At 47.7% G+C, this 25,558-nt stretch overlaps 1 protein-coding gene across 1 annotated transcript; it reads right to left on the bottom strand.

Moving 5' to 3' along the window:
* Positions 1 to 633: 633 nt before the first annotated feature.
* On the bottom strand, positions 634 to 2,682 carry LOC130495712 (uncharacterized). The gene is made up of 4 exons (XM_056987197.1): positions 2,596 to 2,682; positions 2,134 to 2,484; positions 1,270 to 1,907; positions 634 to 1,222 (listed from the first exon to the last, which is right to left on the bottom strand). Exons 1-4 carry the CDS (start codon positions 2,680 to 2,682, stop codon positions 634 to 636), a joined length of 1,665 nt encoding a protein of 554 aa, XP_056843177.1.
* Positions 2,683 to 25,558: the final 22,876 nt, after the last annotated feature.

Here is a 25,558-nt window from a genome sequence, read left to right as displayed (position 1 = left end):
AATCCAAAAGGCATGACCTTGTAACAGTAGATGCCCTTGAGGTCATGAATGAGGTTTTCTCTTGGTCGTCAGGATGCATTAGGATCTGGTTGTATCCGGATAATGCATCCATGAAACTCATCAGCTGATGACCAGCAGTTGCATCGACTAGCTTATCGATGTGCGGCAAGGGGAAGGGGTCTTTAGGACAGGATTTATTAAGATCTGTGAAGTCGATACAGACTCTCCACTTCCCGTTCTTATTCCTGACGACGACTATGTGAGCTAACCATTCCGGGTATTGCACCTCTCGTATGAATCCGGCATCCAGTAGGTTCTTGACCTCTTCGTTGATTATCTCGTCCCTTTCAGGAGCGAACTTCCTCCCTTCTGTCTGTCGGGAGGATGCATCAGATCCACTTTGAGTTGATGCATGATGACGTCGGGGTCGATTCCAGGCATGTCCTCGTGGGACAAGGCGAAGCAATTGGAGTTGGATCTCAAGAAGTCGACCAATCTATTTCTTAAACCTTCTGGAAGCTTGGAGCCTATCTTTAAGTTTCGACCCAAGTTCCCTTCTGCAAGTAGAACCTCATCCATTCCTTCCACTTCCGGCTCTTCGGTATGCGGGGCCGGAAGCTTCTTCTGTAATTACTATAAGACTTGGGTCTTTCCCTTCAAGGTAGCCTGGTAGCAGAACCTGGCATTCTCCTGGTCTCCCTTGACCGCCTTAATGCCCCAGGGAGTTGGGAACTTGACCAGCTGATGAAAAGTTGAAGGTACGGCTCCCATGATGTGGATCCAAGGCCTTCCTAGTATCACGTTATATGATGAAGGGCAGTCGACGACTAGGAATTTTGTGGCCTGGTTTATCCCCTCGGCGTACACGGGGAGAAGGACCTCTCCCAAGATTTGCTTGACCTCTCCGCTGAAGCCTACAAGGGGAGTCGTCTTTCTAGTGAAGCTGATCTCATCTGTTCCGAGGAGCAGGCGCTTAGGACCCTCAGCCTCTTGGCGGTTCCTGGCGTTGCGAGTACTTCTCTTGGCAGCGGCACTACTGATTCCACTCACCTCCGATCTGCCTGAGATGAGATGGATTACTCGGTCTTGCTGTGGTGGCAATGCGGGAGCTGCTTCGGTAGGGAGACCAGGACCTTCCTTATTTAGATGGTTCTTGGGCTTATCAGATAGGAACTCCTTAGATAGCCTTTCGTGAGGAGCTCGGAGACTTCCATCTTCAAGGCTATACAATCTTCCGCGGTGTGACCATGGTCACTATGGAACTCGCACCACCGCTTGGGGTTTCGATTAGTCTCTGCAGCCTTCATCTTAGGAGGCCACTTGACTTGAGGACCCATTTGTCGTAGGACACGGATCAGTTCCGGTTTGGATATCGCAAGATGAGAGATATCGGTCCAAGTGGATACCATCATCCCCTCGGATCTAGGCAAGGGTCGATGTTGGTACCTGCCCCTGTTTGGATTGCTGGTCTCCCTAGCGGTCTTGGGATGAGAGGGCTCATCGTGGTCATTCCTAGTTGGCTTTGAGGACTTCTGATCGTACTTCGGACAGGCTTTGGCCCTACTAGCAACATCTTCTTCCCACCTTACTTGAGCCCAAGCACAAGACAATACGTCCTCCATAGTCCTGCACTTGTATTTGACCAGCTCCTTGTAGAGATCTCCCTTCTGAAGTAGGCCCCGCTTGGAGGCTGAGATAGCCATATTAGCGTTGCACTCAGGGATAGCCACCTTCTCTTGATTGAAGCGTGCTATGTAGGTACGAAGGGGTTCATTCCTATGCTGGAGGACTTCATAGAGGTCGTCTGAATTCTTCTCTCGGTTGCGACTACTAGCAAATTGCTCTACGAACTTGTCGCTAAGGGCTGCAAAGGACTTGATGGATTTGGTAGGAAGATTGATGTACCACTGTAGAGCAGGGCCAGTCCCGAGGGATTGCTACTGCTAGCATGTGTTGCTTGTACTGGGCGATATGATTGTCAGGATCCCCAATACCTTCATACATCTTTATGCTCGGGAAAGAGAACTTTCGTGGCATCTCCAACAAAGCAATCTCTTCCACGAAAGGTGTATCGGAGTAGGACCCCTGATTACTCCTTCGAATAGGAGGAGCTACCCCTGGGAGCCTTTCTACCATAGATTGAATGGTGCCGAACCTTTCGGAGACCACCCTTTCTAAGTAGGCTGCTAGAGCTGGATCTGAGATCCCGGGATCATCGGGTGAGTACTCTTCGTCTTCCGTATCGGAATCGATATCCACTTGCACTCGGGTCCCATCGTTTGCAGCTTCTCGGCCTTCGGGTTCGTTATCGGCGGAGACGGGTCGACGAGGTGCTTCTTCACCATCGCGTGGAGTGTTGAGCGAAGCCATGGGTCGAACCCTTGTTCGGAACCGCTTCCGCTTGTTGCTAGTTTCACCGAGGGTAAGGTTCTCTTGTCGGAGGACAAGATTCTCCATTTTTATGGCGTCTAGCTTCTCGGCGCTCTGTTGTAGTTGCTCGGAGTGTTCTCCAAGTTAGTCTTTTAGGGTTTGAACTTCGAGTAGAAGTTCAGGACCTCCGGGTGTTGTCTCCCGAGCTTTGTGAAGATCGTTAACCTGACTCTGAAGAAACTCGAGCTTGTTGAGGAGTTCGATCTCCCTTGGAGTCATCTTTGCTTGGGTAGTATCGTCCTCTAGTGCCATCGTCACGTAGTTGGATCACTTCCCCTCCTTCTAGTGCCAAACTGTTATGGTATTTTTGTGTAGGATCGTTTAAGTACTACGGAACACTAGAAGATTCGTAAGACAGAGTTGTAAATCGAGAGCAAAGAGACGTTATTGAGTTTTTTGATTGGGACTACAATGTATTGGTGTATAAACCCTAGTTCTAGTCGCCTAAACTCTAATCTCTAAGTCTCGAATTGTCGATCCCTTATTCTAGGGTTTGGGCTCCCCTTTTATAGTTATAGATGTCGGCTTCAAGTAATACAACTCTTCCATAATCGGAAAAATGGAAGTTTCCCCTTAGGCATAATACTTATATTTTGCTTCAAGGATCGGTCCAATCAAGAGGGTCGGACCTAAGACAGGGGTCGGTCCCTGGTTTCTTCCTGAGCAAGGGTCCGGAAGTCGAGAGCCTATCCGGAAGCTGGAGAAAACTTATGTCTGGATATTTTCCCCAACACGCCCAGGAAACTTAATGCATTGATGGCTTGTCGAGGAAACCGCTTTGATAGAATGTAGCCAAGGCGTCCCGAAGATAGCATTATATGGGGCCGCGGCATGGATGACAGAAAATTTCACCATCTTGGTGATGTCCTTGGCGTCAACAAGGAGTCAAATCTTTCCTAGCAAAGGTTCGGCGGAACCGTTGAATCTCGTGAGTGTACCAGTGGAAGGTTGTATACTCTGCAGGTCGACACCCATTTTTTCTAGCGCATCACGAAAGATGAGGTCGACTGAGCTGTCGGTATCAATTAAGACTTTTGTGACATCGCAGTTGGCTATTCCTTATGCGGGAATTGGACGCCGATAACGTCATCCTTGGAGAAGGTTATCCGAGCTTCGTCGGTGATCGACGAGGGCCAGCGTTTCGCCGTAATTGCCTGTCGATGATAGTCCTTCACCGCTCGGACCAATTCGCCGCCTGGTGGGGTCCATTCATTATCACTTCGATCCTTCTACGATCAACGTCCAGTTGCTCGGGGTTCTTCTGGAGGAATTTCCTCAATCGCTCGATCTTGACCTGATTCAGTTTTCGTCGCAAATCAGAGGCGTTTGGTCGGCTTTGCTTTTCGCGTAGGTCAGCAATCTTGGAATTGATTCTTTCCCGTAGGTCGCCTGGTTGCGAAGCAGGATGTGAGCTAGAGTTGGAGCGAAGGTGATTCCTTTTGGGTGGTGCTCCAATCCTGCGTTTGAATGCCAATATCTGATGTCACTCCAAGCTGAGCCATCGTGGAACCACTGTCCGTCGGTATTACTGATCGGAGCTGATCAGGATGCAGTGATGCCCTCAGGATCGTTGGGGTCGCTGAAATTTGCTTCCACCCCAATTGGATCGTGGGAAGGATAACCTGTACGCGGCGTCAATTTTTAGGTTGGCCTCATCTTGGCAGTTATCCGATCGACCGCTGGGGCGGGTTCATCGCCGGGTCAAGCATCGGTCTGCCGGATGCCGTCCTGGGGCCGAGCGCCAGATCTTTCTTTTTTCTCTTGCTCCAGTTCTTGCCATCTTTTGTCTTTGGTTTTTGGGGTTCAATTTTGACGGTACCTTTTCCACATGATTCTAACAGAGCTTCAATGAGGTGCCATACTCGCGATAATCGTGTCCTCTGACCTTATGATAATCGCAGAAATACTACAAAATTACCAGCAAGCCGCCGCCGCGATAATCGTGTCCTCTGAACTTCTCGGGCTCGTTTGAGTTGGAAGACCCGTCGTTCGGGGGTTTATTGTGGGAACCGAAATTCGCACTGTCGATTTTAGTTAAATAAATCGAAGGAAAACCAAGTAAACCTAGTTTTCCCTGAAGGCTCGGATTCTCTGCGACAACCAAACGAAATTGATAGAACAAGGCAACGTAGCGGAAAAATTGCACTAAGGCGTTTTTATTGAATAGATGAAAAATTGAATACAATATCCTTCCGAAAAGGGAAGTAGAGAAACGCTGAAGCGAAAAACGACGGAAATACAGGAGACAAAACGTTCTAAGTCTTGCTCCGCTAGTCTAACCTCCTAAGTCCTAAGCTAGCAGGAATTCTCTAAGTCCCTAGGTTTCGGATTTGCTCTCTCTCTAGGATTTTCGCTCTGCCCTTCTTCCTCTCCCAAAGCTCCTTTATATACTCCTTCTTATGACGGTCTATTCTCCTTCTGGGCCGCAGGGCGGGCTTCTTTCCATTTTCGTCGGACTTCGTGTTTATCTGGAAACTTGACATTTATCTTCGGGAACCTTGACATTTATCCTTCCGGAAATTTAACATTCATCTTGTTATGTAAAGATAAACGTAAATCGTCGTATCTATCTCAGATAATGGTAAACGGACTGTCCGATCGCGTTTGGTCCCTTTCGGGCCGTTTCTAGGACTTCCGTTGTTTTTCTACGATTTCTTCGGAAGATCTTCAATCCTTCGTAGAGTTGAGATGAGTGGTGTCATATGATAACCATCACTGTTTCGCACGAAGAATTTAAGATATTCCTTCTCGTTGATATCTTACGAGTTTCCGAATTGTTTCCGACGATCTTAGTTTGGAGTAAGAGCGGGAGTTTTGTACGCGGAATCTCAACGATTCGTTCCGCGAAAACTTGGGAAAGACGCAAAGTACAGACTTCTGACGGCCGGGGCCTAGAACTTATGCACGGAAGCTTGTCATCCGACGACCCGAGCCAGCACGGGGCTAGCCGCCCGACGACCACGGCCGTCACGGGCGCTAGCCGCCGGCGGCCACGGCCAGCACGGGGCTAGCCGCCCGGCGACCACGGCCGTCACGGGCGCTAGCCGCCGGCGGCCACGGCCAGCACGGGGCTAGCCGCCCGGCGACCACGGCCGTCACGGGCGCTAGCCGCCGGCGGCCACGGCCAGCACGGGGCTAGCCGCCCGGCGACCACGGCCGTCACGGGAGCTAGCCGCCGCCGGCCACGGCCATCACGGGGCTAGCCGCCCGGCGACCACGGCCGTCACGGGCGCTAGCCGCCGGCGGCCACAGCCAGCACGGGGCTAGCCGCCCTGCGACCACGGCCGTCATGGGCGCTAGCCGCCGCGGCCACGGCCAGCACGGGGCTAGCCGCCCGGCGACCACGGCCAGCACGGGCGCTAGCCGCCGGCGGTCACGGCCAGCACGGGGCTAGCCGCCCGGCGGCCACGGCCAGCACGGGCGCTAGCCGCCGGCGGCCACGGCCAGCACGGAGGCTAGCCGCCCGGCGGCTACGGACCAGCACGTGCGTCTCGATGAGGGCTTCGATTTGATATGTTGATCGTTTTCTGGGTCCTCACGGTTTGAGAGAACGGGCTCTTTGAAGTTCAAGGCGGATTCCTTGTCGTTCGGCCTATCCAAACTTAGATCACTTCCCGTTTCTTCCTTATACTTTCGTATGACAAATAGACTTAGCCGTTGATTTCGAGATAACCGTTTTTGACCCCAACAGTTAGCCCCCAGCATGCAAGATGCGGGAGCGATTTTGTGTGCGGAAGATTTTGAAAATCGAAATTTTCGGCTAGGAATATTTTATTCCGAGAAACTCTACCACCTTTGATTTCTTATAAGTAGCACCCCATCCTCCTCTCATTTTTCACTCACTCTCCTCTTCTCAAATTTCAGAAAATATGGCTTCCTCTCTAAATGAAAAGAAAGATTCCGATGTCGAAATGAGTGAAGCTAACCAAGCCTCGCCGGCGCAGGATGCTCCCGCCCATACGCAGGCATTCGTTGAGGGGTTCAGTTCTTTTCAGGTCAAGATGGAGCGACGCCGTGCTGAGATGGAGTCTAGCGTGGCAGGTCCTAGTGCTACTTCTGTTCCGAATTTTGTGGCTCCGACTCTTGGATCCGATGTCGCTTTAGCTCCGGATCCCGCGGTTCCGACTCTTGGACCCGACGTTACCCCAGTCCCGAGCCCCACAATTCCAGCCTCTGGATCCGATGTCCCTTTGCCTGCTGGAGAAATCGTCGTTCCGGAGCAAGCACCCGATGTCCAGGCTCGTCCTGAGGGCTCCCTTTTTGCGCCGATAGTGGTTTCGGAGGACGTGGTGGAAGTCATGCCTCCTCCTCCAGAAAAGAAGAGGGAGATCGTCTTGGGACTTCCCGCGTCCAACGCTGTTCCACCATTGAAGGGACGTTCAAGAACTGGGGCTGCCGGATCAGCGAAGAGGAAAAGGTGCACTAAGAGTGAGGAAGGCGAGGTTTCGGTGAAACTATCGCAACATCGCTCCAAGGTATTTCGCGAAACCCCTTTTTGTTGACTCCTTGATTCTCACCTTCTCTCGTGTGATCAGTTTGTGTCGTTGATCGACGGGATGCTTGGCGATTGCGGACTGGAGGTCACACGTTTGTCCAAGGAGCTGGATTCGTCGCGGGAAACTTTGAAGCGTACCGAGGCTGTGCTTCAATCGATTGAGAGCACTCATGCTGCCCATACGTTGACGCTTGAAGCTAGGATCAGCGATCTCGAGCGTGATCTGGGAAAGACTGTGAGCTCGCTGCTTAAGGCGAAGGAGGAGAAGAAGAGCAAGTCCTCGGAAGTTCGACGTCTTAAGAGGCGGATTCAGCGTTTTGAGGAGATGGGAGCTTGCACTGCGACGGAGCTCGCCGGCCCGTCATCCTCGGGTGCCCTGGTCCCGAGTTCGGAAATTCCAGAAGTCCATGATGCTGGAATCGTTGCGGATAAGGGCGGTGAGGAGGTCGGCGAGGGCGACGGCGAGGCTGTTCCTACTTCGGGTGAGTCGGAGAATGAAGGCGGTGTCCCGGAGGACGTCTAGGTTGATCAATCCCCTGAGGGGATTTTTATTTTGATTGTATTTCGGCCGTTGGTTGGCCATTATGTATGATTTCGGGACTGGCCGTTGGTGGCTTTGAATCCCTGCCTTTTTTAGGGCGTTATATTGAACTCGCGGTATGCGTTTATAAAAAACTTTTCTGCGTTTAGAACTTCTGTATGTCGAAGTTAGAGGGGCAGGGTGTGAGTTGTCGTCTCATTCCCGCCTCCCTGAAGATCACCGCATCCGTTGTTTGTACAAAGCGAGATTTTCTTGCGGTTTACGATTTACGCGAAAATTCGTGAAAACGTACAAACTTGAGTGAAGAGACAAGTTTTGGGATCTCGCGTCGTTGACGCTTTGCCTATGAGATGTTAAGATACCAGCAAGGCTGGGTTTAGGGCAAGACCTAGGTTTACTCTCAGACTGAAGCTGTGCGATGACAAATCGGCTATCGTTTTGCCTGTTTGTGATTTTAACCTGATTCGTACCGTTTTAAAATCCGCGAAGTGGTATCGGCTTATATGATTTGTCTGGGCACGAATCGAGCTACTTCCTTTACGAAGTGCTGAACCAAATTTGGATTTTTTGTATAGCGCGCTATGGGATCCTTGTCGGATGTAAAAGAGCCTACCCTTAGGTGGCTTGTCTGTTTAGGACGTTAGAGTTCGTTTGTTGTGATCAGCAACAACGATATGATGCCGTTTAGAAGGCGTGTGAAGGTTTTAACCGAAAAACGAATGTTCAGGCACGAAGCGACGTCTCGCAGTGCTTTGGAGTTCGTTTTTCTTATGCCATAAAGGATTATGGGCTTTTAGAAATCGCGGAATGTTTCCGGACGATAGTTTTATGGTTGTTTGGTGGATAATGGATCCACTGTTAAGGCCGTTAGGCGAATTGATTGTGGAAAGTTTTCGAAAGTTCGAAAATTTTAGGAGCGTGCGAGTGTACGCACCCCACTCCCCCCCCTTTTAAATCGGGGGGGATAGCTGAACCCACCGGTTGGCAAGTTGCCTACGTACCCCTTTCGAGGATCAAGCCATCTCGTAGTTCTGTTGTCCACGTTTATGTTCTAGTGGTAGTATTTCTTGAGATGCATCGCATTCCAAGTTCTTGGGATTTTTACGTCTTGCAAGTTTGCGATTTGATACGAGCCTGGTCGGACGACTTTTATGATTTTGTATGGTCCTTCCCAGTTTGCTCCCAGTTTTCCTGCGTTTCGTTCGTCAGTGTTTTGGAAGACTTTTCGCAAGACCAGATCACCCTCTTTGAATCTTCGATGACGTACGTTCGCGTTGTAGTATTTCGCGGCGGCTTGCTGGTAATTTTGAATTCGGATGAGGGCTTGGTCGCGACGCTCGTTGATGAGGTCAAGATTATCCAGCAGCATGGTATTGTTCAGGTCTTCCCGTTCGGGAAGAAATCTCACCCGTACGCCGGGGAATTCTACCTCCGCCGGAATCATGCATTCTGCTCCGTAAACGAGAGCGAACGGAGTTTCCCCCGTTGCTCGTCTTGGAGTGGTTCGATGAGACCAAAGGACCCCTTCGAGTTCCTCTGCCCATCGTCCCTTTTTGGCTTCCAAGCGTTTTTTCAATCCGTCTAGGACGGTTTTGTTTATGGTTTCAGCCTGTCCGTTGCACTGCGGGTATCTGGGAGTAGACTTGTTAAGTCGTATTTTCCATTTTTCGCAGAATGCCTCGAATCATGTGGAAATAAACTGAGATCCGTTGTCCGTTACGATTTCGTATGGGACACCGTGTCTGGTTATGATGTTTTTCCTGACGAAGTTCTCGACTTGCACGTCTTTGATACTTGCGTAGGATTCTGCTTCCACCCATTTCGAAAAGAAATCTGTGAGGACCAGCAGGAAACGTTTTTGTTTCGATTTGTGTAGTGGTCCGACGATGTCCATTGACCACCGCATGAAAGGGTACGGAGACGAGATAGAAGAGAGGATTTCGGCGGGCTGATGAATTGTTGGAGCGTGCCGTTGACACTTCTCGCATTTCCGAGCGAACTTCTCGCAATCCTTTACCATAGTTGGCCAGTAGAATCCGTGGCGTTTTATTTTTGTTGCGAGAGACCTTCCGCCGGAGTGGTTTCCGCATGATCCGGAATGAACCTCTTCCATGATTTTTCTCGCCTTTTATCCTACCGCGCAAGTCATGAGAGGTCCGGAGAATCGCCATTTGTAGATTTCGCCTTCCACGGTTACGTATCGTGCTGCCTGAATTTTTATTTTCCGGGCTGCCCATTTCTCCGCGGGTAGGGTACCATCTACGATGTAGTTTCTGATAGATTCCAGCCAGGGAGTGTCGCAGCCATAGTCTGTTTGGTTTGCGTCGTCTTCTGGTTGGTCCTCGTTTTCTTCCGCACCTTCGATCTGTCTTCTGATCAGGTTGGCGATTACCGGCGGCCCGATGCTCGGATGCTCTATGAATTCGACGGGAATTATTCTTTAAGCCCTGGATCCAAGCTTGAGGCGAGAGCGGCTAAAGCGTCAGCTTGGACGTTTTCCGAGCGGGGAATCCTGGTTAGCGCAAATTGCCGAAAGTCGTGGGCCAAGTCTTGGACGACCTTCAAATACGCGTTCATCCTTTCATCCCTTGCTTCGTATTCTCCGCTGAATTGGTTTGCGACTAACTGAGAGTCGCAATAAGCGTGAATACTTTGAATCTTCAGCCCATGGGCCAATCGTAGGCCCGCGATTAGTGCCTCATATTCTGCTTCGTTGTTTGATGCACGAAAATCTAAGCGGAACGATTGCTCAAGGATTTCTCCTGTCGGCGAAGTGAGTCGGATCCCGATTCCGGATCCTTGCTTGGACGAGGAACCGTCGACATGGAGGTCCCATGTCGAACCGGGATCCTCGTTAGTTAAGCCCGTCGCGGGTAATTCTACCAAGAAGTCCGCGAGTACCTGCGATTTTGTGCAGGTTTTTGGACGATATTCGATATCGTACTCGCTTAGTTCAATCGCCCACTTCGCGAGTCTACCAGACTGGCTTGGACTGTGTAGAATTGTTCGTAACGGAAAAGTGGTAAGTACCACGATGGTATGAGATTGGAAATACGGTCTAAGTTTTCTTGCTGAAGTTATGACAGCGAGTGCCAATTTTTCCATTAGCGGATACCGAGTTTCGGCATCTAGTAATGTTTTACTAATGTAAAAGACCGGTTTCTGTTCTCCGAATTCTGTTCTCCGAATTCTTCTTGAATCAGGACGCCGCTGACTGCCGATGCGGATACCGCGATGTAGAGGAACAAGGGTTCTCCGACTACGGGTTTTGCGAGGATAGGAGGTGTAACACCCCCGAACCGTCCTAGACATCGGTCAAACCACCGGCCAACAATCAAACAAGAACATGACCGGCGGAGCGACCAACACTAAGGGTTGGAGATGAAAGGTCAACCGGCCAGCCAACAATCAAACAAGAACATGACTGACCGTCCAACCCAACACCATGGTCCGGAAGCGCTACATGACGAGCTAGGGACGATCCAGTCAGTGCCACAGAATTTACTCCGCAACTTAGACCAGTTCATCCACTAACACATCCCGCTAACTCAAGGCATAAGGCTTTGCAACCCGTACCCGAAGTTAACGTTTTCCGTTAGATCGAGGCCTAAGGCTTTTCAACCCGTACCAAGAGCTAACGTTGTGTCGGTTCGGACTAAACCAATATCATATTGGACCCGTTCAATTTTAAATAAATTCTAAGTCTTTTAAGAATATTTGCAATATTTTAGGGATCCCAAACCCGAATAAAACGCAACGGAAAAGTAATGTTTAAGAATCAAACCGTAGCACAATGCACTGCAAATCTACTCCGGCGGCCTACGTATCCGATCTTCTACAACCTGAACTCCTGCAAAAAGGACAACGAGAGTTGGGTGAGCAACCTAAGGTTACCCAGTGAGCTGGCTACCTCTAACCCAAATCCTAATGTAGCTAGCCCAAACAACCCAAAAACAACAAGCAATCTAGCCTAAGCGCAATAATAAAGCCTAAGGCTAATCCTTAATCCACACCGACTAAGGTATGCTCGACCTTAATCTAAAACTAACAGCTTGCCAAACGGCCAACTAAACGAACGGATCCCTAGCAATTCTAACAATCAATACTCGATCTAAGTTAACACCGTATCTCGGTGCTAACACTAACTCAAGGGTACCGCAACCCTTAACACAACAATAAATAAACTAACTCGACACAGCTCTCTAACTAGACACCACTTAACAAAATAAAATACTCTAACCCGGGAAATGGTGACTTCGTGTTCATCCCCAAAATCGGCAACATCCTAACTTCCTACCACAAAGGCCAGAAGAGAGGAACTTTCAACCGACCGCGGCCCACAGTCCTTCGGGTCACCGCTCGACAGCCCACAGTCCTTCGGGTCACTGTCACATTACACCGTCGTGTAATCACTCAGCCATAGGCCATGATCCCGTCTCTGTGAGTCATCCCGATCCAGCGAATAAGGGGTTTCCTTAAACCCGCTAAATACGAGGCAGCGAGGAAACACAAATCAACCCTACACAAGCCTAGTATGGGCGGGTTACGCACATACTGTCGGCAAAACCAACACTACACAATAATCCCTAGGAAAGACCTAAGGACAAGACTCCTACACAACTCAACAATACTAAGGAGTCTACAACACTAACTACCAGTACTAGAAGTCCAGCCTATATGGCTTAAGACCCTTGTACCAACACGACACTAACAAGGAAATCGGCCTATATGGCCAAGATCTCCAGAACAACACAAACCCTGCACAAAACAAACCTGCCAACTACCAAGCAAACAACCTAATATCTCTAAGGCAAGTCTAATCCAAATCTACTCAACCCAGAAAATAAATAAAGCAAGACATGCCTATGAATCCTATGCCAATTCTGCTAAGCCATAATTTATCATACTATACCGGTTCATGCATAATTGTATCAATCATCCTAGTCCTAGTCAGGTTATTTATCTCAGTCTTAATTCCTTAAATATATCTCATCTTAGCCCGTGCTAAACTGAGTCCGGTTTATAAAGCAAATAACCCTAAGGACTCTATCATGCAACAGCGTGAGCATTATACTCTATATGCTACTCGATCTATCCTAAGTTCCAAGTGGAACTCAAATAAACCAACTCACAGTGTTCTTGCAGCGTGCCGATCGGAGAGAGCCTAGCCAAAACCCGTCTTCAATATCTGGAATGGACTGGTATGGACGAATCAGGACTTGGACAGAACCTCCTCTAGCTTCTGGATATTCTTCTCGGACTTCGGTAGAGTAACAGCTCTTAAGAATGCTCTAACTTCTTCGAAATAGCTCCAAACCTCTTGATTCTTTTTTCTACTTCTCTTTCTCTCACTAACCCACGGTTTTAGAGTGATGTTTGAGTGTGAGGAATGAATGAAACGAGCTGGGGGAGCTGGGTTTATATAGATATGGCCAACCATTGAAATGGTGCCACCCTATCGCCTGTGTGTCGTCGCGCATGCTTCCGGTTGCATGCGTTGCGACACACGGGCGTCCATATGTCACACAGCATGACTCCCTCACATGCCAGATGACAGCAGCACGTCCACATGTCTCTCAGACTGGCTGGAGTGCTTGCATCGCGACACACGAGTCCCCTGGGTGTCGATTCGCATGCGCAGACTGCAGATATCGCGCCATGTCGTGCTTCGGGTGTCAGGCTGCATGGAACTGACTCATGCACGCCTACACCTCCTCCTGGTGATGGCACTCAGCTTCTTGGATGGTTGACACCACGTTCTGATCCCTCAGATCAAGCCACCTCGAGCTTCCCGGTCGATTTGCGCGATTTCGGCCTTCCCGGCTTATTTTCGACCCGTGATTAATCCCGAATATTTTTCCCCTCCCGTTCTGATGCTCTGAGTATTACTAATAGACTCCATAAGGATTCTGAACTTGGAGAAAAATATTTTCCGAGTCTCCGGCTTCCTCGAAAAATAGACAATACCGAAATCAGGGTTTTTGGTCGATTTCGGGTTTTCCCGTCGTGCTTGCTTTCCGTCATGCTTGCTTCCCGTCCTGCTTAATTCCCGTCCTGCTTCCGACTTATAATGTCTCTGAAATAATATTTCGGTCATACGAAGTTTCGGGGAAAACTTAGCGGCTAAGTCACGTCATGCTTCGAAAACGTCGTGCTTCTATCCCGTCGTGCTTCCAAAAAGGTTATGCTTCCAAAACGTCCGTCTGATCAATCTAAGATTCTTCTGTAAAGAGTAGAGCAGCTTAATTCGACTAATGCTTCACTTACGATCCATTCTTGACCTTTTCGTACTTCGAAATTTCCAGATCGATCCGTATCGTCCGCAATTTGACCACAAGGTTGATGCTCGACCAATCTTCTATTTTCTCCGATCCATGTCAAGTTTTAAATGATCCAAACTCAACATTCTTCATGACTCTTTGATTCCCAAAAGCTTGGCTCCAGATCTTGACTTTTACTCTCTCGACCATTTTATCCCTTCGGGAGGGTTATTACAGGAGGGGTGGCCAGATACTGTTTCAGCTGTTGGAAAGCTTTCTCGCAATCTTCCGACCACTCAAATTTTTTGTTTCCCTTCAAGGTTTCGTAGAATGGGAGACACTTATCTGTGGAGCGCGATATGAATCGGTTCAAGGCCGCAACTCGTCCGGTCAGCCTTTGGACTTCCCGCTTGGTTCTCGGGGAGGCCATTTCTATCAATGCGTTGATTTGTTTCGGATTGGCCTCTATTCCGCGGAATGTTACGAGGTACCCGAGAAATTCTCCGGAAGCCACAGCGAATCTACATTTTGCTGGATTGAGTTTCATGTTGTGCTGGTTCAATCTCTCAAAGCATTCCTCTAGGTGGACTACGTGGTCGCGTTCGTCAAGAGATTTTACCAACATATCGTCGATATACACCTCCATAGTTTTTCCGAGTTGCTCGGCAAACATCCGATTGACGAGCCGCTGATACGTGGCGCCGGCATTCTTAAGACCGAAAGGCATCACTTTGTAGCAATAGGTCCCTCGGTCGGTAATGAATGCTGTCTTCTCGCGGTCTTCGGGATTCATCATGATTTGATTGTAACCGGAGAACGCGTCCATGAACGATAGGAGTTTGTTTCCTGCGGTTGCCTCGACCAGACGGTCGATGTGCGGAAGCGGAAAACAATCCTTCGGGCATGCTTTGTTGAGATCAGTGAAGTCGACGCACACTCGCCATTTCCCGTTCTTCTTCTTGACGACGACGGGATTGGCGAGCCAGTCGGGATATCTTACTTCCGTTATCGATCCAACTTTGAGGAGTCTTTCGACTTCTTCATTAACCGCAGTTGCCCGTTCAGGGCCCAGCTTTCGCCTCTTTTGTTTTACGGGTTTATGAGTTGGATCGATGTTGAGTTCGTGACATGTTATGTTGATGTCGATTCCTGGCATATCTTCCGCAGCCCAAGCGAACGTGTTAAGGTTCTTTTTGAGACATGCGATGAGTTCTGCTTTCAATGGATCGCGGAGATTGGCTCCAATCTCCACGCACCGCTCTGGGTTAGTCTCGTCGAGGCAGACCGAAATTACCGGTTCGCAGGTGGGCTCACGTTTCCCTTCTAGGGCTTCAGCTCTTTGCGATTGCCAGAAGGTTTCTGGAGGATCCTGCGATGCTGGTTTGTGGGTTGTTTGCTTTTTTGGATTAGTTTCGGGCTCAGAGTATTTTCGTTTTAACCCAGCGGCCAAGCAGACTTGCGGTGCTTTACGATCTCCTTGTATTGTTTCAACTCCTAGGAGGGTCGGAAATTTGAGGCACTGATGGAAAGTCGAGGGGATTGCTCGCATGGAGTTTAACCACCGAGTCCCGACGATCGCGTTATATGCTGCTGGACCGTCGACTACCAAAAATTCCACCATCTTCGTGACGCTCCTGGCTCCAACCGAGAGATTGACTGAGCCGAGGGTCATCGTGATGTTTCATGAGAGTCCGATTATTGGATTAGGATCGTCCGTGATAGTGCTTAGGTCGATTCCCATCCTCTCGAGAGTGTTTTTATATATAATATTTGTCGAGCATCCGGTGTCGACCAATATTCTCGCTACGTCGATGTCCTGGATCGTTAGTCTGATAACGAGGAGTTCGTCGTGAGGTTTGGCTTGACCAGCCGTTGCTCCGTCCCCGAATGACACGATGTTGCGGACAGGTGATGCGGTCATGCTGTTGTTACCAATCGTAGGTTTTTGAGTAAGAGAATCCGACCTCCCCTCCTTCTAGCGCCAAACTGTGGGAACCGAAATTCGCACTGTCGATTTTAGTTAAATAAATCGAAGGAAAACCAAGTAAACCTAGTTTTCCCTGAAGGCTCGGATTCTCTGCGACAACCAAACGAAATTGATAGAACAAGGCAACGTAGCGGAAAAATTGCACTAAGGCGTTTTTATTGAATAGATGAAAAATTGAATACAATATTCTTCCGGAAAGGGAAGTAGAGAAACGCTGAAGCGAAAAACGACGGAAATACAGGAGACAAAACGTTCTAAGTCTTGCTCCGCTAGTCTAACCTCCTAATTCCTAAGCTAGCAGGAAATTCTCTAAGTCCCTAGGTTTCGGATTTGCTCTCTCTCTAGGATTTTCTCTCTGCCCTTCTTCCTCTCCCAAAGCTCCTTTATATACTCCTTCTTATGACGGTCTATTCTCCTTCTGGGCCGCAGGGCGGGCTTTCTTTCCATTTTCGTCGGACTTCGTGTTTATCGGGAAACTTGACATTTATCTTCGGGAAACTTGACATTTATCCTTCCGGAAATTTAACATTCATCTTGTTATGTAAAGATAAACGTAAATCGTCGTATATATCTCAGATAATGGTAAACGGACTGTCCGATCGCGTTTGGTCCCTTTCGGGCCGTTTCTAGGACATCCGTTGTTTTTCTACGATTTCTTCGGAAGATCTTCAATCCTTCGTAGAGTTGAGATGAGTGGTGTCTTAAGATAACCATCACTGTTTCGCACGAAGAATTTAAGATATTCCGAAGTGTTTCCGACGATCTTAGTTTGGAGTAAGAGCGGGAGTTTTGTACGCGGAATCTCAACGATTCGTTCCGCGAAAACTTGGGAAAGACGCAAAGTACATACTTCTGACGGCCGGGGCCTAGAACTTATGCACGGAAGCTTGTCATCCGACGACCCGAGCCAGCACAAGGCTAGCCGCCCGGCGACCACGGCCGTCACGGGCGCTAGCCGCCGGCGGCCACAGCCAGCACGGGGCTAGCCGCCCGGCGACCACGGCCGTTACGGGCGCTAGCCGCCGCCGGCCACGGCCAGCACGGGGCTAGCCGCCCGGCGACCACGGTCGTCCCGGGCGCTAGCCGCCGGCGGCCACGGCCAGCACGGGGCTTGCCGCCCGGCGACCACGGCCGTCACGGGCGCTAGCCGCCGGCGGCCACGGCCAGCACGGGGCTAGCCGCCCGGCGACCACGGCCGTCACGGGCGCTAGCCGCCGGCGGCCACGGCCAGCACGGGGCTAGCCGCCCGGCGACCACGGCCGTCACGGGCGCTAGCCGCCGGCGGCCACGGCCAGCACGGGGCTAGCCGCCCGGGGACCACGGCCAGCACGGGCGCTAGCCGCCGCCGGCCACGGCCAGCACGGGGCTAGCCGCCCGGCGGCCACGGCCAGCATGGGCGCTAGCCGCCGGCGGCCACGGCCAGCACGGGGGCTAGCTGCCTGGCGGCTACGGACCAGCACGTGCGTCTCGACGAGGGCTTCGATTTGATATGTTGATCGTTTTTTGGGTCCTCACGGTTTGAGAGAACGGGCTCTTTGAAGTTTCAAGGCGGATTCCTTGTCGTTCGGCCTATCCAAACTTAGATCACTTCCTGTTTCTTCCTTATACTTTCGTATGACAAATAGACTTAGCCGTTGATTTCGAGATAACCGTTTTTGACCCCAACATTTATCGCTTAATTCGCGATTCCAATGGTTCCAGCCTTTTTCTCGGACGACCACTGCGGAAGCGGGTATGGCGTCCTTGTCAACGACATAGAGATAGCCTTTCTTTTTTTTTCGTGCGGCGTTCCGTTGGAATGCTGGCGGGCTCTACTTTAGGTCCATGTCCTTTAGTTAGGGCGAGTTTGCTGGCTGGCGCGTTATGCTTACTCAGGATGGCCTTGGTATCTTTTTCTATTTTTAAGAAGTTGTGGGATCGAGCGATCACGTCCTGAAGAGAAGACGGTGGATTACGATATAGATCATCGCGAAACTTTGAATGCACATACAGGGTGACGTGGTGGATCTTGGAGTTGATGTTCTGGAGAGAAAGCTTGAGCTCCACTATTTCTCGGGATGTTATCTCGTTGGGGTCCCGACGGTGTGCGGTGCTCCAAAAGTAGCAGTGGGAGCGACGTGCGTCTGTTCGGGAAAGCCGTAGCTTCCGTACAAAATAGCTGTCTGCGTATAGTTGCCGTCGTTGGCACGCTAGGGTTTTCAGCGAGTGGAGCTAGGAGGGCGGCGATAACGGCGAGTTGCTCTGTTGTAGCTTTCTGGGCGGCGTCTTGCTGGGCAAGTCGCTCCATGATGGTTTCGATGAAGTTTGTCGTTGGTGTTATCTTCGACGGGGAGTGGCCCCGGTCCTTCGCCGGAACTCGTTGCTTCGATAGTTATGGCAATTTATGCGAGGTAACTCTAATTTGTCTGCTCCACGGTGGGCACCAACTGTTTAAACCGAGTTCGGTCTAAACTAGTAAATACGATGGAATTCGTCGGTGGCGCAGTTCAAAGGCGTTTTATTGCTAAATCAAAAATAGGTGATTACAAGTAAGGAAAATGATCGGAAAACAAGCCTGAGCTTGGGGAACTTTCCCGGCGAAAGTACAAGTCGGAGAGAAAAGAGCGATGGAAACTCTAGTTCTAGCCGCCAAGTGAGTGTGTGTGATTTTGGATGCCCTTCTTTCGTCTCCTTCCTCTTTAAATAGATGGCGTCCCTTGGTTCCTTGCAGAATTTAACCTAATGGGCCTTTGCTCGCTAGGCCGCGAGACGGGTCAGGATCTTTTCTTTCTGAGCCGAGCGAACTGCTCTTTCTTGGCTGCTACGCTTGTCGACACCAAAACATTCCTTCCTCTGAGCGCCGGTCGGAACGAGCTGAGCTGTCGGGTCGGTTTAGTGGGCCGAAATCCTTATCATCTTGGGTCTTGTAGGTGAGTGAACCCCAGCACCTACATGTCGGAGGATCCATCCACTATATATATGGAGGAAATACATCACCAAAGACGCACGCAGCAACCTGGAGAGGGAAACATTACCGACCTAGATTTATTTGAGAAAAAGAGATTTAGGTCGAGCTTAACAATCCTTTGATATTGCTAGTCCGATCTTCGAACAATAGTTTATCGTAGGAGACAAATAATTGTCGGACTTCTTTCTTTTTCACTTATACTTTCTATTTTCGATTTCAACATTTGTTTCTCATCACTCATTGTATGCATATCTCTGACTTCAAGGTAGGTGATATGCATTGGATTAGAGCAAAGTGCTTTCCCAAGCTATTGTCTCCACTGGAAGCTGAAACAGCGCTGCTCTCACGTGGACAATGAACTGCCTTGACAATATGAGAATAAAAAGAATGATCTTTGAATCTGACTATTTGAACCTAGTGGAAGCCCTCAACAATCCTTCTATGTGGCTTATTCTTCATGGATATGTCTCTGAAATTTGTCTCCTCCTTTCCTATTTATTTTGCTTTATTGGATTGTTGAGTTCCTAATTAGCTCAAAAGTAATATTCTAACATACCAACTTAGCTTGTAAACTATTGAAAGTAAAAAATTTGAAATTGGTATATTGAGATTAAAGAAAAAAAAGAACTCAAGAATAACTCTTTCAATACACAAGCCATTAATACAATGTTTTATTTTTAATTCACTCAGATTTGTTTCAAAATTTAGTTATAGCAACACAAAATTTCTTATTATTTGCTTTTATACTAGTAAGAAAACAAGAACAATGTTTTAATTTCAATTGACAATTATGGAGTCAAAACTCCTACACACTTAGAAATACAAATAAGAAATAAAACGGAAAAGTGGGTTTGTCCTCAAAGTTAAAAACATAAAACCACTATTTTATTATTTGGAGAAAAAGATAGAAATGTGGGCTTCTTCTCCTCCTCATCAACATCCTCCACCACCACCACCTCCACCACCTCCTCCTCCGCCACCTCCACCTCCACCTCCACCTCCACCTCCACCTCACCTCCACCACCTCCTCCACCACCACCACCACCACCACCACCACCTCCTCCTCTTCCTCTTGCTGCCATTGATAATGTATCTTAATGAAACTTCTTTATGTTTTGAATATTTTGAGTGTGAGAAATGAAGAAATGTAAACCTCCTTCTTATATAAACTTTTCATTAGAAAGGTTTCACTTTGAAACCTTGGTCAATGGTACGAAGGGTTAGAGTGTATTATTGTTATAAAATGCTTACATCACATGAATGATGTAATCATTACAAAAATTTTGATCCTTTATTAAAAAAAATGAATGATGTAATCATTATTCATTACTATATAATTTTTATCGCTTTGTAAAATGGCAAACTAATCTCAATTTTTTCTTGTCATCTTAAATTAAAATAGAATAACCAGCTTAAACTTGCCCAATAAAATACAAAGGAATGCAAATTTAAAGGTTTTATTCGAATATCAACCAAAGATAACAAAAAAGATAAGTTCTAAGTTGTCCATTCGGCTACAACTTCGACTCTCAATCTCAAAACAAGAGATCTCCATCTTCTCCTATGCGGAAACGATGCTGAGAAGATACAAGGAACCTTGGATAAACCTTTATTTGCCACCCCGAGATACAATCACTATGGCATCCAGTAATTTTAATCCAGATGTTAGAGCTCCTTAGAGAACCCACGTGTAGTGTTGTTCTTTCACCCATTTACTTCTCTCCAATAATTCCTGAGAAGAATCGAAGAAACGGCAAAACTATCGTCGAAAATTTTCTATATCCATCGAACCTTAGAATATATGTGTTCTTTTAAAATTGTTAGACTTCAGAAATTAAAGCAAATGGTACAATGGTGGGAAAAAACTTCTAGAGGGAATCTTAAACTCACCAATATCACAAAACGATTCTTCGTAACTAATTTAATTTTACAATGGAACTTCTAAAAATAAATATTCAATAAATTAATAAATTTAGTTATATTATCAACCATTGACCATCGAATATCGTTTCCCATTACGATTATTTCTGTGAATCGAATGAAGAAACTGACTAGTAATTTCCATCAATATAAATTTAGTTTTGATTGATATGGTCAATCTTCCAACAATAATACAAAAATACGCACCAACAAAGCTTTTTCCGAAGCTTGGCAAAAAAGTAAAAGATATACATATTCCACATTATATTCTTTAATAAATTACTTTAGCAAATGACTTCGAAATATATTTTTAAAGTCATGCAAAATTATTTAAATCCAAAACCAGCCTGGTTAATATGAGAGATTAAACTTACCACCTGGATTTTAGATCAGGTTAAGGTTTAGGAAAGGTTAGGGAAAGATAACGTGGGCTGAATTCCGTAATAACTTGTAGAATGATGATGATTTTGTATTGATAACTTGGTAAAAGATTGGTTACAAAGAGATGTTTCTCTTGATGATTACAAAGATAACAAAGTGTTTTTGAGATTATATGAATGATTGTAAAAGTGAATAAGGGTTGAATCGGATCCTTTCTTTAGTCCTCGACCTTCTCTTTAAATAGCCTTGGACTTCTCTTGATTGTCTTTAACTAATCTCCGAGATCTTCTCCGTTTGTTGAGGAACCCGCAACAGCTTCCCTTTGACTGGGTCCTGCGCTCCTTCTGTTATGATGTGAGCTTCCTCTTCTCCGTGACCTCTTCGAAGATTGCCCTTAGCTTCCAGCCTCCGGCTTCGTATTAAACCTTAGCTAAGGTCGTCGATACGCGTTGGGCTTTATCACGGCCCAGTACTTGTTTTGATTCTATCGTCAGCTAACGGGTCATATTTGGGCCCAACAGTTGCCCCCAGCTTTCGAGATTAGACTTCGTTATTCTCGGGAGCTAGACCTAGCCGCCCAGCCTAGATCTTCTTGTTGAGATAATGATTACTGGCTATCTCAACCATATATATTCCTGCCTAATCGGACGGCTGTAGTTTTTCTTTGATTAGATCGACGGTTTAGATTAAGGAGAGTTTGAAATGTGGTTTCCGATTTTCGAGACGTGATGGGATATAAAGCTGCGAGTATTAACTCTTTGCCTCTCCACTTTCTCCACGCCTCCGACGGTTTCCAAGGTAACTTCTCTCTTCTCCTTTATTTTACTGCGTGTTCTTTTGTTTTCATTTGTTGCAGCTGGCTGGAGCTATCAACAGGGCTCAGTTCAAGTTTGAGGAAACTGTGCACAATGCCCCCAACGCTGGTGAGCTAGCTCAGGTTACTGAGCTAGTCAGAGCTACTAAGATGGAACTTGATCAAGCTCGGGTTCAGGTCTCTGAACTTCAAGCCGAGGTCAGGAGACTTGGCTCCAAGGCTGACATCCAGCAAGGGACTATCGAGAGTCAAGCGATTGACCTCCAGGTGAAGAGCAGGAAGATTGGGGAGTTGGATGCTGCTCGGAAGATAGCCGAGTACCAGGTCAAAGAGCTGATTGCTTCATCTCAGGACAACCAGAAGAACAAGGAAGCTGAGGTCAGGCTAGCCGTCCGGAGAGGAAAGAAGGAGGTAGCTGACTCTTACAACAAGGTCCTGGTTTCCGTTAAGGAGAAGTTCTCCAAGAAGAAAGACGAGGTCGATCTTCTGGTTTATGCTCAAGAGCTTCAAGCTAATACTGAGCTCCTGAAAGACATGCTGGATAACGAGATCAAGAGTGCTGAGGATGAGTACGCTCACTTGGTGGCTATGATGCCGGAGGTAGTTGCTGCGTACGAAAAGGCTCAAGTCTCGGACTTCTCGATCAGAAAGCTCCCTCTTCCTCAACTCTCTGAGAGCTCAGGTACTTTTGAGGTTAATATGTTTAATCTCTCCTTTTCTAGAGAGTTCGGTTCTAAATTGGGATTGGTGGGTTCTTACTCAGCCCCAGTCGAAGCCACCCCGGGAGGCGGCGATAAGGAAATGGAGGAAGAAGTTCCGGAAGATGATCCAGTTGACAAGGGAGCTGAGAAGAGCTCAGGTGATAAGGAGGTTTAAGAGCTGAGGCTCTTTCGTTTGCTTTCAGGATTTCTGCCCAATGGGCTTTTATTTTATGTATCAGATCTACAGCCTGAGGAGGCTTTTAAACCTTAACTTGTTTTAGGGTCTTCGGAACCCTTGGTAGCCTGGGGAGGCTTTTAAACCCTTTTTATCTGAATTTGGTTTTTATTTTCGTTCCAAGTCTTTCGATTTGACTTAGTCGTTTTTTGGATGAATTCGAACTTTGTTAAGAGTTTCAATAGGAAGAGGTTTAGTGAATCCTCGGGATTAGATCTCGAGTTTTATGATAAGTCTAGAAGACTTGGATCGTCTTTAGTTCCTTAAGAGGAATTCTTGGAATATCGAGATTAGCTCAAGGTTTTTAGGAACTTGAGTTCGGTTTGGGCTCTCTTTTGAGAGTGGTTCATGGGAACCTGAATTCGTTTGTGGGATTTTAGGACCCTTTGAAATTTGCTTAGGATTTTAACACCTTTTGAGATTTGGTAAGGATTTTAAGACCTTTGTATTTTGTTAAGGATTTCAAGACCTTAGGTTCAGATCCGTGGAGACCTGATTTTGTTTGAGGGTTTTAAGACCTTAGGTTCAGATCTGCGGAGACCTGATTTTGTTTGAAGGATTTTAAGACCTTGGTGGTTTCTAAGGATTTTAAGACCTTAGGCTTAAGTTTATCAATTTTGATTTCGTTTGAAGTATTTTAAGATCTTCGAGAGCCTTAAGGGTTTTAAGACCTTAGGTCCAGGTTCATGGCGACCTGAATTGTTGAAGAGTCGAAGTATCGAAAAATAATCACTTTATTGATAATTGAATACATGGTATCATAATAATCATACAATTGCTGTATCATAATGATCATACAATTGCTGTATCATAATAATCATACAATTGCTGCTTGGGCTATGTGATTTTAATCAGACATATGCCCCCTTTGGTCATGGTGAACAGAGTGTTGAAATGAGGTTAGGGCTGCACTCATGACGGAGTTGCCTACGTACCCAGTCAAGGGATCAAGCCTAACGTAGTTCAAGAATTTTAGGTACCTAATGATAGTATCTCTTAAGATTTGTGGCGTTCCACGATCTGATCTCAGGTACCCCGGTTCGCACCTTGTGGAGCTTGTAAACGCCAGGTCGTACCACATGGATGATCCGATAGGGACCTTCCCAGTTGGTTCCTAACTTCCCAGCATCTGGATCCTTGGTTCCTTCGAAGACTTTCCTAAGTACTAGGTCACCTACAGCGAACTGTCGGGGCCTGACTTTGGAGTTGTACTGTCGTGCCATTGCTTGCTGATAGTTTTGAATGCGAATCAGAGCTCGGTCCTGTCTTTCCTCGATTAGATCGAGGCTGTCCGTCAGGATCTGGTCATTAGCTACAGGATCGGATGTACAGAGTTCCCGGCGGAGGCTACCAGCAATGGTTTCGGCTGGGACGACAGCTTCCATCCCGTAAGCTAAGGAGAAAGGGGTTTCCTCTGTAGCCTTTCGTGGGGTGGTTTGAGATGCCCAAAGTACTTCAGGTAACTTTTCTGACCAGAGTTCCTTCTGGGTTCCGAGGCGTTTCTTGAGGTTGGCTAATACTGATTTATTAGCAGCCTCCGCCTGGCTGTTTCCTTGAGGGCGTCGAGGTGTTGAGAAGGTCAGGCGGATATTCTATTTGTCGCAAAATGTTTTGAAGTCGTGGGATATGAATTGTCCTCCATTGTCAGTCACGATTTCGTATGGGACGCCGTGTCTACACACGATATCTTTCCACACAAACCGTTCGACCTCGAATCTGGTTACTTGCTGGAAAGCTTCAGCCTCTATCCATTTCGTGAAGTAGTCTGTCAGGACCAAGAGGAAGCGTAGCTTCTTCTTTCCACTTCCTGACGCTACTAGTGGTCCTACGATGTCCATGGACCACCTCATAAATGGGTAAGGGGCGGATATGTTAGATAGCTTCTCCGCATGTTGGTGTATAATCGGTGCATGCCTCTGGCATTTATCACATGAGGAAGAGTAGACCTCACAGTCTGCAATAATGGTAGGCCAGAAATAGCCTTGTCTTTTGATTCGGATAGCTAGAGCTCTGCCACCGGAGTGGTTTCCACAGGAGCCGTCGTGCATTTCCTTCATAAGTTTCATAGCAACGAGGCCATGAACACATTTTAGGTAAGGTCCGGAAACGCTTCGTTTGTGTAGAACGGATTCGATTAACAATATCTCGCGCTTAATGCTGTGAGTTTTCGAGCTTCCCATTTATTGGGTGTAGTCTTTCCCTCCAGGATGTATAGCGTGATTGGTATTCTCCAGTCCTCTATCCCTACAACTTTGTTATGAAGAGACGAGCGAGGTTCCTGTTCGGGACCTGGTGTCGTGGTGCCCCCGGGGATATTCGTAGGATTAGGCTCCAAGGAGTCTGAATTCTGAGGAATATCTCCATTTTCCTCGTTATTCTCCGGGGTCCGGGTGGTGCCCCCAGATGAATTATTGAGAGCTGAGCGACTTCTAGTTTTGACTCTGCAGACGATTAGGTCCGAGGTCAGGATGGTGCCCCGGAGGTATTCATAGGATTTAGCTCCTGGGGGTCTGAATTCCGGGGAATACCTTCATTTTTGTCGTCGTTTACCGTGTTTTGGGTCGTATACCCGGAGGTATACCTTTTAAGGCTACGTATTTTGGCTTTTGGGAACCAGAATGTTGTGAGAACTTGGGTAGTTACCGTTTCAAGGCAGGTACCTTCGGTTTGCTCTTTTTGCTTGCTGTCTATCTCAGATTTAGTAGCTATGTCGATGCTCGGTTTTTCGATTCCTTCTACGGGTATGATTCGTTTTACGAGGGGGTCTGATGTGGAGGCTAAAGCAGCCAACGCATCTGCCGAGGAGTTCTCTCCTCGTGGGATCCTTGTTAGCTCGAACTTGTCGAA

The sequence above is a fragment of the Raphanus sativus genome, chromosome 6, assembly GCF_000801105.2.
Source record: "Raphanus sativus cultivar WK10039 chromosome 6, ASM80110v3, whole genome shotgun sequence".
NCBI lineage: Eukaryota > Viridiplantae > Streptophyta > Magnoliopsida > Brassicales > Brassicaceae > Raphanus > Raphanus sativus.
This window is presented reverse-complemented; position numbering and strand designations above follow the sequence as displayed.